We start from the raw sequence: 14,501 nt of genomic DNA on the forward strand, positions 1-14,501 counted from the left end.
CGCAAAGCACAAACAGACACCCTTCCGATCCGAGCACGCCTTCACCTCCTCCACGGTCTCACAGAAGATCCCCCTCCCTGCATACACTGCGGCGACTGGCCGAATTCCAATCACATCTTATAGATATGCCACCCGCCCCCTCCTAGGCTTCTTTATCCCACCTCGTTAACCCTACCACATACTACAGCTGCCACATATCAGGAACAGCAATACCTGGCAGCGTACATCTCCACCGCCATGAAGCACGCTGACAGAGGCGGCCTGTACTGATGCCACCTGCTCGGTAATCCACTGAGATACAGTAAAGTTTTCTCTCTCTCTCTCTCTCGCCTGTGTACGCGTCTGCAAGCTTGACCTTCTTCCATGATGAGGCTACATCGGTTACATGGTTCCACCTAAAGTCCCTTGATAAGTTCGACCACCCTGCTACAATCAAATCGCGCGCTCACAGCGAGCCGAGGACGAGCAGCTCTTTGCCGACGCACGTGGTGCCACCTACCGAGCGCACCGCCTAGCTCTGCAACGGCATTCCAAGTGGTGACGACTACTAGCGCCGCTAGGCGAGAGTTGCGGTCTTCGCTTCAGCGCTTCACGTTCGCTAGCTCGTGCTTTCCCCGCTAGAAGCCGCGATTAGGCCACGCTTCCGCGCATGCGCGTCTGTCCCCGCCCCGCGGCGCCCAAAGAAAGGCGCGAAGGCACCGCGCCAGCGCTCGCAGTAAGCAGCTGCTGGTCGGGCCAATTCGACGATGCCGTGGTGCGGAGAAGAGGCGGTTTTCTCGAAGTTTGTTCGGAGAAAAGTGTCCGCGACGGTGCTCAAGTCGCGCGTTGCGCGCGTGAAGTCAGAGCCGCGATGCCGCCGACAGTGAGCGGGGTCCGAACCGTGTGAAAAAAAAGGTGTGCTGCGGCCGGCGACCGGTGGTCGCGTGTGTGACTCATAACCGCCGACGCCGCGTCCCATGTGAGGAACAACCGCTGGTGGATGTTTTCATGGCGAGAGTCTCCGAGTTCCTCATCAGCCGCGGGACCGGCGTGACTGGTGCCATGTTGTGGTTCATGACAGGCGTCGTGCTCGCCGTAGCTACATTGCCAGCAGCGACTGCGAAGAGTGAGTGCACGCGACAGGTTTTGCATTTGCTTTGCGCTGACAACCGTAGAGAACTGTCAGCGAGCGTCCCAACACGGGAGAGCGCTTCGAGTCCGGTATCAACCAGTGGGCGCTGCTCAATTTTCTAATTCTTTGAACCAGTTTCGGATGCGAAAGTTGTTTGCACTGAATTTTAATATTTGTGATAAAAAAAAAAGTAAGGGAGAAGAGAGGGAGGAGAAATTGACGCGAGTCAACTTTTGCTCCTCCGCATCGCATTATGAAAATCCGCGCGACCCACATGCAAAAACTGATATTTGATTCGGTCGCTTTCCGAACGGAAATATCGACTAAGCGTTCAGAGAAGGTTTCGATGAAATGAAAAACGGATCGGTTGGCGGGAGGAGCGTCGCTCTGGCCTGCTGCTTCACACTTCGGTAAAGTGTAAACACAGGAAAGTGTATAGATTAGCATGAGGAGTGATGATGGAATAATACGAGATAATGACTTTCGGTACGAAAACGTACTTGATCATATTCCCTGACCCCTGCTGCACAAGAAAACACAAACTATACGCACTATATATAACACATGGATACATATAAAAGCGTATAGAAACATAAACTATCTACATGCTCAAAAAAAAAAAAAGAAATCGCAACTCATTGTAATCAATCGCCGATGTCACACCACCAAACCAGAGCCACTTATCCAGACTCGCTTCACGTGAGAAAGTGACACAGCTTTTGCTACACTTACGAAATTCGCAGCATGTTTTTCCTCATATTCAGAGGCAGGAGCCTTGAGAGGACATAGTCGCATGAACTGTGCTCTGCTTAGTCGCATACTGTGGACACACGCAAAGACCATGGCAAAGAATGTCTCAAGAATAGAACACACGCAGCATTCGGGATCATTGCGTGAAAACTATTATACATGGACCAAGTATTGGGGGGGGGGGGGGGGGCTGAATACCTTCTTTCGCATATCAGTTTTGCCCGCTGCAGATATGCGGTGCTTGGAGTGTACTCAGTGCGATGTCGTCTCGGTTCGATTACTGCCAACGTTTTCTCATTAGTGATTTCATACTTGTTCGTCGTTGCAATTCGCCGCTTGCCCACCAAGCTGGCAAACTGAATGACTTCAGATGCGCGCGCTACGACGATACACGCGAACGGTCCCAGCGCAAACAGGGGTGCGCGTGGTTTATGTCATCCGCCCTGGTATCGCGTCCACGGAGATATACGATCTCCTCGGGGGGCTCGAAGTCTAGCTGTACGTCTAGGTCCGAACAGGGCTGTGCCTCTGTGTTCGAACGCGTGCCCTTCGCTCTTTGGGGCGAAGAGGAAATGAGCTCCCATAGAAAGAAAGCGAGCTTCTGGTGCGGCCGAACGAAAGTTTCTGCAAGCAGGCCTATGATTTGTTTGCCTGTTTGCGTGAGTTCGCGCGTGTATTTATCTTTCGTCGTTTTCGCCGTTTACTCGTGTTCTAAGTACTTTATGTTGCGCACCACGCCAAAGGTTGTCCGCTTTTCACGTGGTCAGACTTGGTACACTGTGTGTGAGAAGGAGGGGGGGGGGGAGAGATGGGGTACACGGTTACGTGCACATTGCTGCACTACCAGATCCTTATAAAGATAGAAGAAGAAGTTTATTTTACCACATAAGTACACTGATATATACAAACCGGTAGGGATGGCAGGATAAAAGCTGCATAACGGCAGCTTGAGTGCCAATATGCTTTTTCGTGCCTCCGCGTAAATTTAGCTTTTTTGTTTGCGCAAAACCTACACATCTGTGAACAGCGGTCAGTTCAACGGGAGCGTCACTCTTAACTCCACAATGTCTCCAGACAGTCTGTGGAGATGTTTGCATCGCACGTCCTAATCTATACGGACGCAGCCCATCCACTCACTATGGAGCGTGAAGAGGTTACATATATTGCTTAGAACTTCTAGTGACCTTGTATCGGGAATGTTACAGCTTTTCTATAGATTGGCCAACGGTTTGTCAGCGCTGCCAGACTTTGCGAAGCCGATGACATTGGGCAGATGGCTGAACAGGCACCACTTTCATCATCTTGCCATTTCTGCTGGACTTTGTGGGAGAGGGTATACCTATGGGCCACCTTGAGTATAGTCCTAAAGACACGGAATGGAATGCAAGGGCATGAGGCCAAATGGGTCCCCTTCCATGGGTGCAATACGAAGAGCGCGCGCTCCCAAAAGCCAGCTCTGCAGCTGCGCGTTTAGCGGTCTGGGAACTTTTGAAAGGCACTGTGCGGCACTATCGCGGGCGTATCTCAGCCGCAACAGAGGCGTATCGCTGCGAATCACATCTGGAACTGCGAAGCGCGCATCCGTCGCATTCTGCCTGGATGATTGTGCGTATATCTTTACATATACCCCCACCCCCACCGCCCGACGCTTGCCTACAAGAATTTGCAAGAGTGGGCCGTTTCGCTATAGCCGCCGTGATGAACTGACTTGCGCTACGATGTTTCTGACGCGATATCGCTTCACGTGCGAGTGATGCAGAGGTCGTACTTTATTCGGATCTAGTCCGGCGTGACGCGGGCGAACGTTACACGCTACGCCGGCGCCAAGTGGGCGGTCTGCGCATGCGCTGTGCCAGCAGCTCATCGTCCAGAAGTGCTACTGGCGTCGCCGGCGTAACGTATACGTATAACCGACTTCGTCGGCCGCGGCCAGGCACGCTGGCAACGCGCGCAGCACTATGTCCGCGCCTTTAGAGTCCGTTCATTTCTTATTCGTTACGCTGAGTGACTTGGTCGATCCCGATGACTGTGGCGTCGCCAAAGCCCATGGTGAAGGGCAGATAGGAAATATATATATATATATATTACGAAGCACATCCCGTGATTGCGTGCCGAGGCAGACATCCGTGAAGACGCGACTTGTATGCCGCCAACTGCATGGGACATGCAGCTGTATAGCATACGCGTTTCCCTGGTCTCTAAACCTGGCGTGCTGCTAGAAGATACCGCAGGAAGCCGACGCTCTTACGACAGTTACAGTGAGCCATTTGGGAACGCGTGATAATAATGCCCAACTCTTCAAGCCTTTTCCCGGAAGCTTCCGAGGTACGATTTTTCTTTTTCCGAATTGAGCGAGGAAATCGAAGCAAGTGTTCCTTTTACATGAAGTTGAATTTTAGCATAAGCGCGTTCGTCGCAGTTGTCTGACTCTTGATGTCGTCGTCGCCGCTTTCCGAGTTTATGACGCTGAAGTTTTGTACGCCATCTGATATCTGCTCTCCGGCGTTATGTCTGATTAATATTTACCTCTCCTGCTGCGCCGTCTCACTTTTTTTTGGCTATTTTCTTGCAGCACTACTTCGCTCTCGGAAAAGCAATCCGCTGCGTACACTTCCCGTACATAAACGTCGCCACTGCTTCGCACGCTCTACGAACCTTCCATTTAACGGGCCGTTCGGTCCACGGCCGCGGTCCTCCAAGAGAAAGCAAAGGGGAGGCAACTGTCACTTCGTGATTCCTCGACGGGCTTACCCCGTAATATCCGTTTAATCCGGAACAGATCAAGACGGATGATTTCGCTTCGCAGCGATAACTTCCACGGTGACCCACCCCCTTCCCCTCCGAGGTGCTCCTTTTCGAGCCCTTGCGCAGCTTTCGCTTTGCCTCAGTCGAGTGTGTTTCCTCACGAAATCCTTCTTTCCCGACAGCCCGCGCCCCGACCTCAGGCATTCAGTTCGCCGCCCGGCCCTCGAAGCTCTTTTTTTTCTTTGTTGTTGTTGTTGTTACTTTTATTCTCATCACCCTTTCGCCAATCTCTTCTTCCGGGGTCTGGTGGGAGTTTCCCGGAAGATGCAGAACCACTCCCCCCGCCCCCCTTCCCCAAAACCCAGGTGAAACGCGGGTTTCGGGGATTGTTTCAAAACAAAACCGCTCGCGATTTCTTTCCGTCCATATCTGCGCTGGAATTCGCATTTGCTTGTCTCGTCTCGTTTTGCTTATTCGCCGTATATAGGGGCCGCGCCGTACGCTGTTGAATGCGAGGGCGCGTTGCGAAGTTCTCTCGGTGTCCCGATTGTGTGTGTGTTGCACTCTCATCAACGAGGCCGAGCTGCTTCCCTCGGAGCGACGTTCTCGACGAAAACGCAGAGTCAAAGTTCAGGAGAGCAAGCGGCGACCGCCTTCCTATTTCGATTCCTTTCCTTCTTTTTATTCTTGTCTGATTTGTTTTGCGGGAAGTTCGACCCTGCGAGATTTGTTTGGAAGTCGACTGTCTCCGCGGTTTGACGCGTCCGCCCCCCCCTCAAAGAAAACGAAAGAAATAGATCAAAGGGTTAGACGAATAACAAAACAAAAAGGCAATAAGAGAAAAAAAGAATAGATTGCAGTTAGGGAAGCGAGAAAATTGAACGGCGGGGCACGGCAGCGCGTGTTGTTAGCTGCCTCACCGCGCTGTCCTGGTGCGAAGAATTTGCATACGCCGTGATTGATGGTCGATGCTCGATGTGCCGTATAACCGTAAGCGTGTGATTCTAAAGAAAGAAAAAAAAAACGGTATTTCCGTATTCTTGGTCCCGAACGTTTCTTTATTTCCCTCCCTTTCGCAGATTGAATTTGCCAGTGTGGTATATGTAGCGGTTCCTTTATAGTGCGTCAGTGTTTTGTTCTTTAGTAGTCGAGTTACGTGACTCCCAGCCTGAATTCGACTCGGGATTCGTCAACTCTGATTCGGACGGGCTGGTCGCGTCGACGAAGCTTCGAGGTTTTCTGACGTATGCTAATGCCTCGCGACGCCCGAGGCTATGCAGAGCGCGCAACCGTCGTGACCTCCGCGCGTTCTCGCACTTTGAGCGTGTTCCTGCACCGGCGCTTTCTTTTTGAAAAAAAAAGAAAAGTTAGGAAAGAAAAGAAAATGTCACGCTTCTTTGAATCAAGCAGTGAGCGAGTCTTTTCCTTGACTAAAGAGTCACAGGGTAAAAGAATTGCCCGCGGAAATCCTCCGGGAGGTGAGGCAGCCGCGCTCTGAGCGACAACTTTCTCGAGTGTCGCTCGAATGACGCGCCCCCGTCAGAGTAACGTTCCCCTCGGAAAGCGAAAGTTCGGCGAGCGGGGCGGTTGTGCGGCGGCCCCGTTGCGTCCGTCTGGCGTTGTTTGTTGTCAAGCCCCCGGGAGTTTAGTCTTTTTCCGCATGTCGTTGGTCATGGTTCGTGAAATCGCGACGATATGGCACACATGCCTGTGTGCAGCCCCTCTGTGTTTTGGTTGCGACATTTCTGTCGTTCGTGTGAAGACCACAGAAAAAAAAAAAGAAAGAACCCTCGACGACGCGTAAGCCGTCTGCTTCTTCGCCGGTTCTGGAGGCGATAGTCGCGCCGCTACATCGGGTACTTGAACTTGTTTAGGTATGCAGAACAGCGCGAGGACGAGGATGGAAGACAGAAATTCATTATGAGTGTGGCAGCGCAAGACGAGACGAGGACAAGGAGCAAAGCAGGACTTGTCCTTTGTCCTTCCTCGTCCCCCTGTTGTCCTGCGCTACCGAATTCATAATGAATCATTTCCGACTCGCCAGGTTTCCAGTTCTATTGGCAAACAGAGAGACACAAACTTTGTTCTGATTGTGTTCCTTTGTCCCTGAGGGTCACCCGTCCTAACGCTGTGCTATCTAAACATGTTCGCTCACTGACTGGACCAAACCTGAAGTGTTCTCGAAGTTAGTTTAAATGACTGAGAGATGAAAGGAACGTCTGCGTAGTTTGCGCGGTTATTGGTTTTTAACATGAAGTGTAAGCGTGTTTGCTTTGGCATCCGTTACCCTGATATGTGCGCGAATGAGTGAGCGTTCTAATTTTTTTTTTTTTTTTTTCGACAAGAACGTGCTCAGTGAAGCCGGCCAAGATGGAGCGCCTGCACTGAGCAGTCTGTCGTTCTACCTAGAGTGTACCAGGGACGTCCTCGCTCCTACATTCGCGTGAATTTGCGCGACATCGCTGTTATTTCTAAAGGAGACTCCTGGAGTTTATGTTTGCCAACTGCATTGCCATGTTTGGACGGCTGCCTTTGAGAACTTCGGAAGACGACTAAATGAATAAGTGAGCGGCCGTCTGCTGAATTGCGTCGGTCGTCCACGCATCGCGATTACGGCTCGCTCTGCGTTGTCTGTTTGCGCTGGGTAATTTCGCGATCAAGCGTATGTTTTGTCGCTCGCAGTTTCGAAAAATCTTTGCATAGCTGTTTGTGCCAAATGGTTTTAAGAACGGACGCGCATAGTCAGTAAGGTAGGCTTGTTCGAATGGCGGCATCTCAATAGTCGAATGCGAATGTTTGAGTAAATGCACCTTGGAGTACAGGATATTTTTACATTTCTAAATAAAGTGAAATACGAAGGCTAATAAAGTCCGTTTGGCAAAAAAAAAAAAAAGAAAGAAGCACACTCATTCTCTCTCTCACACACTCTCTATATCGATTGTATCGTGTGATGCATGTAGTACTGTTTCGAATTGGAGGTCTAGTCAACTGCGAAGCCTGCAAACGAAAGTGAACTGAGATGTGATCGTACCAAGCTTGTCGCACTGTCACAATGACGGTAATGAAACGCGGGAAGAGCCAATCAGCAGGTTCACGCAATGTGCTGCTGTCGCCGAAGGAGCGAAGCGGGATACTCTACAGCTCTTCGTAAATTGTTTTAAATTTTAAATTTATATAATCGTAAGCTTCCTAAAGATGAGACATCCTTATTAAATGCCTGGAAATTATCGAGCAGCAGTTCACTATGCTCCACGCGCTTGCTCAGTAGTTGCAGCCAGTGCATCTGGGCAGCAGCCGCTGCTCCCTTGCGGGAGTATGATTCGGAATATAATCGCCACTTGGCATCTATTTCTCTCCCAGCGCACTCCAATAAGCGTTGTTCTCCCTCGTATTCGAATGAAAACGAATATTCAATGACTCGAATTGAATTTTCGAATCGAAGACAACTCCATTATCAAATATTGTTGTATATACTTATTCGTAACTTAGTATATTCGAAATTCCCTACAGTATAGTGAGATTCGAATGCCCGTTCCTATTAATGTGTGTGTGTGTGTGTGTGTGTGTGTGTGTGTGTGTGTGTGTGTGTGTGTGTGTGTGTGTGTGTGTGTGTGTGTGTGTGTGTGTGTGTGTGTGTGTGTGTGTGTGTGTGTGTGTGTGTGTGTGTGTGTGTGTGTGTGTGTGTGTGTGTGTGTGTGTGTGTGTGTGTGTGTGTGTGTGTGTGTGTGTGTGTGTGTGTGTGTGTGTGTGTGTGTGTGTGTGTGTGTGTGTGTGTGTGTGTGTGTGTGTGTGTGTGTGTGTGTGTGTGTGTGTGTGTGTGTGTGTGTGTGTGTGTGTGTGTGTGTGTGTGTGTGTGTGTGTGTGTGTGTGTGTGTGTGTGTGTGTGTGTGTGTGTGTGTGTGTGTGTGTGTGTGTGTGTGTGTGTGTGTGTGTGTGTGTGTGTGTGTGTGTGTGTGTGTGTGTGTGTGTGTGTGTGTGTGTGTGTGTGTGTGTGTGTGTGTGTGTGTGTGTGTGTGTGTGTGTGTGTGTGTGTGTGTGTGTGTGTGTGTGTGTGTGTGTGTGTGTTTAACACGACTGCGGCGGGCGGGGTCTCCGCATTGATGTGAAGTCACGCTTTGCAGCTTCACGTCGAGGCAAATATACGTCGCGCCCCTGCTGGCCGCGAATCCTCGGGGCTCCGCGTCGCGCGTATTTATATCAAAGTGCGACGCCGGTCGGTGTTCGGTTTAATTGGAGCGCCGCGATACGCCCGCCGCTCCGCTGGGGAGGGCTCGTTTGTCGGAGGGGAGGGTGAAGGCTCAGTAGCGTTTTCTCGCTAGCGTCACGAGAGACAGATTTCCCAGGACGGCCCGTCCACGTCTCTCTCTCTCTCTCTCTCTATCGCCGGGCGCCTAGCTTCCGGCGCACTTTGTAATCCGGATGGATGACGGCCGTCCGTCCGGAACGTGTGCGCAGTTCACGTGCTCGTGACCTAACCCCCTCCACCCACCTACCCTTCGACCGTCACTCCTCCTGCTGGATCGCGGCGACAAATTGTGCCGGCGCGCGTTTTTGTGCCCGCGCACGAATGCGCGCGCACGCTCGCGCCCGTCATGCGCGCTGATTTGATTTGATTAGCGGGGTCTAACGTCCCTATGTACAGCACCGGGGCTATGGGAGACGCCGCAGTGGATGACAAATTTCGGCCGTACCTGGGGGTTCCATGACGTGCACCCAAATCAAAATGCGCGAGCGTTTTCTGTCTCTTTATTTCTTTCTTTTTTTTACAAATTTCGGCCTCAGGGAGTCAAACCCGCTGGCCCCTGCTCCGCAGCGGCAGGTCATAGCCAGTGACCTATATACCGCGGCGGGTAGTTGTATGCGTGGATTCCATAGAGTTTCCTGCTAAGTTTGCTAGATGGAAGAAACCTGGCCGATCTTTCGACTACCATGGAAATAAAGGACATTTTACGGTAGTTACTCGTTAGAAATGTCTGAACGAATCCGAATTCGTTTTAACTTTTTCTTTTATGTTCCATTTTTTTTTGTCACGAGTTATGAATTTTATTCGAAGGCACTGCAGACTTCATTGAAGGATAGTCAAGACACTGGAGGACGGTGCATTGGGCACATTACTACATGTGCACGCTATCATTATACTCATCATTACAGAGTGTAATTAAGTACTTGTATAGTGCACGATTATTCGTATCATAATTTTTTAACAAGAAAGAGCTGACTGTTCGGAGAATTACGAGAAAAAAAAGAAAAAACCCGCAGTGCGTCGGATACATTGAATAAAACTTTGCATGCACGACCTCGGACACGGTCGCCACGCCTGCAAAAAGACCGCCGCGCTTACGGTCCAAGAAGTCCCGCAAGCGCCCAAGTTTTTCTCGCCGTCGCATCGAATTTGTTATAACGAGGGATTCGCTTAATACATGCGCAGCGAGGCGAATTACGAAGCCTCGGGCTATGCGCTATATACCGATCCGCGGCTGCGCGCGCACAGTTCGCTGTACGACGCCGCCGGCAGCAAGAAGACAATGAGGAAATCTGCCCGCGTTTATATATGTGTGGCACCCCGTGCGCGCCCCCGGGGCCATACAGCTTTCCCGCTCTCCCTTCTCGCCGCCGATTGAAATTAATGGGAGCAGCGCCAGCACGCTCTCGCGGTCTCTCTCTGTATACGTTCCCCGTGTTGCGCTCGCTGCGAGCGTTCTTTTGCTCGTTACATATCGCTGTGCTGCGCTGCCTTTCCAGCTTTTCTTTTGTTTGTTTCTGCGAGTTTTTTGAAAGCCGCCCTGCTCATTTCCTCCGCGACGACCACCGCGACCGGCTGCTGCTGCTATTAGTTATCATCGTCGCTTTCGTTCTTTATTGTTATTATTATTTATTATTTTTCACTTCCTTCTTATATTTCCTGTCTCGAATCTCTCCTGCTCCTGTCGCGGAATTCCTCTTTGTGCACTTTGAACCCGACGCGCCTGTGCTTGCGAAGTGCTTTGTGTAGTTGTTGAACGCGTGTGCGTATAGTTATAAATGCTTTCGTATGTTGCATCTGCATGCACGCATGCATGTATACATGTACAGCCTTGTGGGTGTGCGTATAGGCGTGCATTGTTGCCTAGGTAGCGGCGCGCCCTTTTGAGCACGGAGGACGAAACGCGATTACGGTCGGGTCTCGTTACCGCGCTCACTTTGTCTTCGCTATAACGAGGAAGTTTGCTCCGGCGCGGCGCGCTTTTCGCTACGAGGCGTGCGCTGCGAGTCGCACGCCCCGCGAGGGCAGAGGGGGATACCTCCGTGACAAATGTTTCTTCGAAAGGAACCGATATGATGTATCGAATCGTGGAAAAGCGTTGCGCATTTGAGGGCGTGTAATTTCCGATGAGATAGATAGATAGATAGATAGATAGATAGATAGATAGATAGATAGATAGATAGATAGATAGATAGATAGATAGATAGATAGTCTCTATAGAGAGAGAGAGGGGGCAGGAACGTCAGCCAGACGGACGTCCGGTTTGCTACCCTACACCTGGGGAAGGGAAGGAAGGAAGGAAAAAGTAGAGAGGGAAAGGTAGGGAGGTTAACCAGTTTAGCGTAACCGGCTTGCTACCCTACACATGGGAGAGGGATGGGGGCGATGAAAGATGGGGAAGGGGAAGAGAGAGAGAGAGCACATAGCACAGCACACAAACATCATCCGGTAGAGTCCATCAATCTGGCATTGTACGTGATAACACTGTCAGAGCCGCTTGTCCAATCCCGTCTCTTTCAAAAACTGAAGTAGTCCCTTCGTCGCCTTCACCTGCGATGTCTTCTGTCGGCGGCATGTGAAAATCGTGTCGAGGGACAATGGTCTAGTGTCAAGGTGCGCGAGAACGGATGCCAGGGACTGTCGCTGGACATTATATTCAGGACAGTCGCACAGAATGTGTTGCAGCGTCTCCTCGCAAAGACAGGCATTGCAGAGAGCGTTGTCGGCCATTCCAATGCGGAATGAGTAAGATTTCGTGAAAGCCACCCCTAACCATAAGCGATAAAGCAGAGTCGCCTCGCTTCGGCGGAGTCCAGTTGGCATATAGAGATGCATCAAAGAGGGCAGGTGGTATTGACGGTTGCTCTGGTTGGTCTGGCTGTTTGGTGTGCACCATGAAGAGAGCGTCATCTCCTGTGCAAGCACTCGAAGTCTGCTAGCTGCGTCGGATCGTGAAAGCGGTATGGCCTCTTCTTGTGCGTCTTCAAGAGCTGCCCGAGCGGCATTATCGGCGTCTTCGTTTCCAGTGACGCCGCAGTGACTTGGCAGCCACTGAAACGTCACGTGGTGTCCTTTCTCCTGTGATGTATGGAGTAGGCATCTAATATCGAATACGAGCTGTTCGAATGGCCCGCGACGCAGAGCTGATAGTACAGATTGTAGGGCTGCCTTTGAGTCGCTGAAGATGGACCATTGTCGAGGTGGCTTCCGACTGACGAAACGGAGTGCAGCGCGAAGAGCAGCTAGTTCAGCAGATGTCGACGTTGTCGGGTGGTCAGTCCTGAAGCTGATGGTAATAGCTTTTGCTGGGACAACCACAGCACCGGACGAACACTGGGTGTTTGTGGAACCATCAGTATAAATGTGTTCACTGTCCGCGTACCTCTCGTGCAGAAGAAGCAGAGACAGTTGTTTGAGGACAGGCGACGACAGTTCAGACTTTTTTCCGATTCCTGGTACACTGAGATGTACTGTGGGGCTGATAAGACACCAAGGGGGTATCGATGGTTTAGATGCAGCGGTGAAGCCCGAGGGAAGTTTGTCGTTGTACTTGTTGATAGTTTTAGAGAATGATGATTGGTGCCTGTCTGAAGGTAGTGCTGCAAGGTGGTGATAGGGGGCACGTGCAAAATGTCTGATGTGCGTTCTCAGGGCTTCCACCGTAATGTGAGTTCGTATTGGATGGTCCCGAGCAATCGCAAGAGTCGCCTCTGTTGACGTACATCTGGGCAAACCAAGGCAGACTCTGAGTGCTTGAGCTTGTACTGCCTGCAGAACACGACTATTTGTCTTGCAGGTGTTGTTCAGTACAGGTACACTGTATTAAAAAAACCGAGAAAGAGAGCTCTGTAGAGTTTAAGCATTGCGTCTACTGACATCCCCCACGTCTTCCCTGTCAAGTATTTGAACAACTGGGAAGTAGCTGTCAGGCGCCGTTTCATGTAGGCCACGTGTGGGCTCCAACAGACCTGGGGAAGGGGGAACAGAAAGAGGAAGGCGGGATAGAGGGAACACTGTGTGCGCGCGCAGCAAAGTGCCTGCGAATCAGTCTAGTCCAAGCAACTGCTCCGACGAAAAGTTTACGCTAAAGCGACGTATTGCACAAAACCGAGGAACGGAACCGGATTCCGAAAGCAAAGCAGCAGCCGGTGCAAGTAGAAACACACTCGCGCGACCGAAAGGTTCGCGATCCGGTTCGCTGTTCCAGCTAGTGAGTGACAGCGTGACTAAGCGAGATTGGAAGGAAGGAATAGTGAATGAATGGCGTTATTGATTCAGCGAGGTATACTAGCGAGTGAGCAATCAGCAAGTGAATGGGATGCATGGGGTGGTGGTGGTGGTCATCGATGGAGAAAGTGAGTGAGTGAGTGAAAACGAGCCTGTTAGGGATTTAGCGACCTGATTAGCGAGTGAGAGTGAACGAGTGACGTAGTGAGAAAACGAATGGGTGAGTGATTGCGTGGGTGGGTGTATTCAGCGAGCGAGTGAGGAAAGGGATGTGCGCCGTTCTATTTGTTTCACGATGTTGCTCCGTTCTGTCACTCCAGGAACATTGCGTCTAACGAGGAAATGGGAAAAATTTTTATATTTAAAATTCAAGTACTGTATTTTATCTGCGTCGTTATGAAGCGTCGTTGTTTTGCCCGCGTACTAAATTGACGCACATGCCTGCCGAGTGATATGACTAATATAAAATAGTTTTCTCATACGCTTATAGTGCTGTCGCTCAAGTCGACGCATCGCGCTGTGTTGAAAAGCGGCCGGCATTATCTGCGAATTTCACCGCTTGGCGCACAAGAGAAATGCGCTGTGCTTGGCTAATCCGAAATAGTCTCGTCGCAATTAAGTCCGTTCGCGCTTCCCTTCGAAGGTTTTCCGTGCCGATTCTGTCTCGTGGGCCCTTTGTTTGTTCTCTATGAGCTTAGCTGGCGCTTTCCTCTCGCCCCTTGGAAGAGCCGCTCTTGAGACCTTCGTTAGCGGCTCAGGCCTTTGTTAACGGCTCAGCCATTCGTTACGGGATAAGGCTTTCGTTAACGATGCTGCCCTTTGTTCACATTCATCTTGCCCCTTGTTCTAATCAGAGACGGGCAGTAACGACGAATTTGCTCGCCAGAAAAGAAAAAAAAAAAGAAGTGACAGTGGCGTACTGTTAAGTAAGGAGCATGCGCGACCAAGAACGGCTTTTTATGAATGCACTTTAAGCGTTAATTTCAATTGGATGAAGGCGTTTTCTTGCGAAAGCGTCAAATGGCCCATTGAGCGAAAAAGCCGGCGGTGTCTGTAGCCACAGCGAAGCGCCACCTATAGATTCTCATTGGCTGCGCGACGCCACGTCACAGGCGCGCCTCGACGGAGCCGAGCGGGCGAAAGGGAACAACTGCTGTAGCGATAGCGTGCCAGGTGTTGCGTACGGGATAAAGTGTTGGCACCAGCAGGCTGGCATGTGGCGTTGGCATCAGCAGGCTGCTGCTGCTTGCTGGCTCGGGCAGCACACGCACCGCTACGGTACATTACTCGCATGCCGCTCAAAAACTCCAAGGACCGCTCAGCGGCGTTCAATTGGACATTGCCGCTTTTGCATTCACAACTCTCATAAGAAGCGCTTAGGTGTCCTCGGATTTTTTGTTCATCTTAGTAGACACTTCCGCTCTT

The 14,501-nt window shown here is 50.9% G+C and overlaps 1 protein-coding gene across 1 annotated transcript in view; it reads left to right on the plus strand.

The window, feature by feature from the left end:
- Positions 1-714: 714 nt before the first annotated feature.
- Positions 715-14,501, plus strand: part of LOC126539022 (tyrosine-protein kinase transmembrane receptor Ror2-like) — a 287,664-nt gene continuing 273,877 nt past the window's right edge. The window contains exon 1 of the mRNA XM_050185709.3: positions 715-1,105. Coding sequence (XP_050041666.1) covers positions 988-1,105 — 118 coding nt within the window. The 5' untranslated portion in view covers positions 715-987. The remainder of the gene's footprint in view (positions 1,106-14,501) is intronic.

This window comes from Dermacentor andersoni, chromosome 11, assembly GCF_023375885.2.
Source record: "Dermacentor andersoni chromosome 11, qqDerAnde1_hic_scaffold, whole genome shotgun sequence".
In the NCBI taxonomy this organism is placed as follows: Eukaryota; Metazoa; Arthropoda; class Arachnida; order Ixodida; family Ixodidae; genus Dermacentor; species Dermacentor andersoni.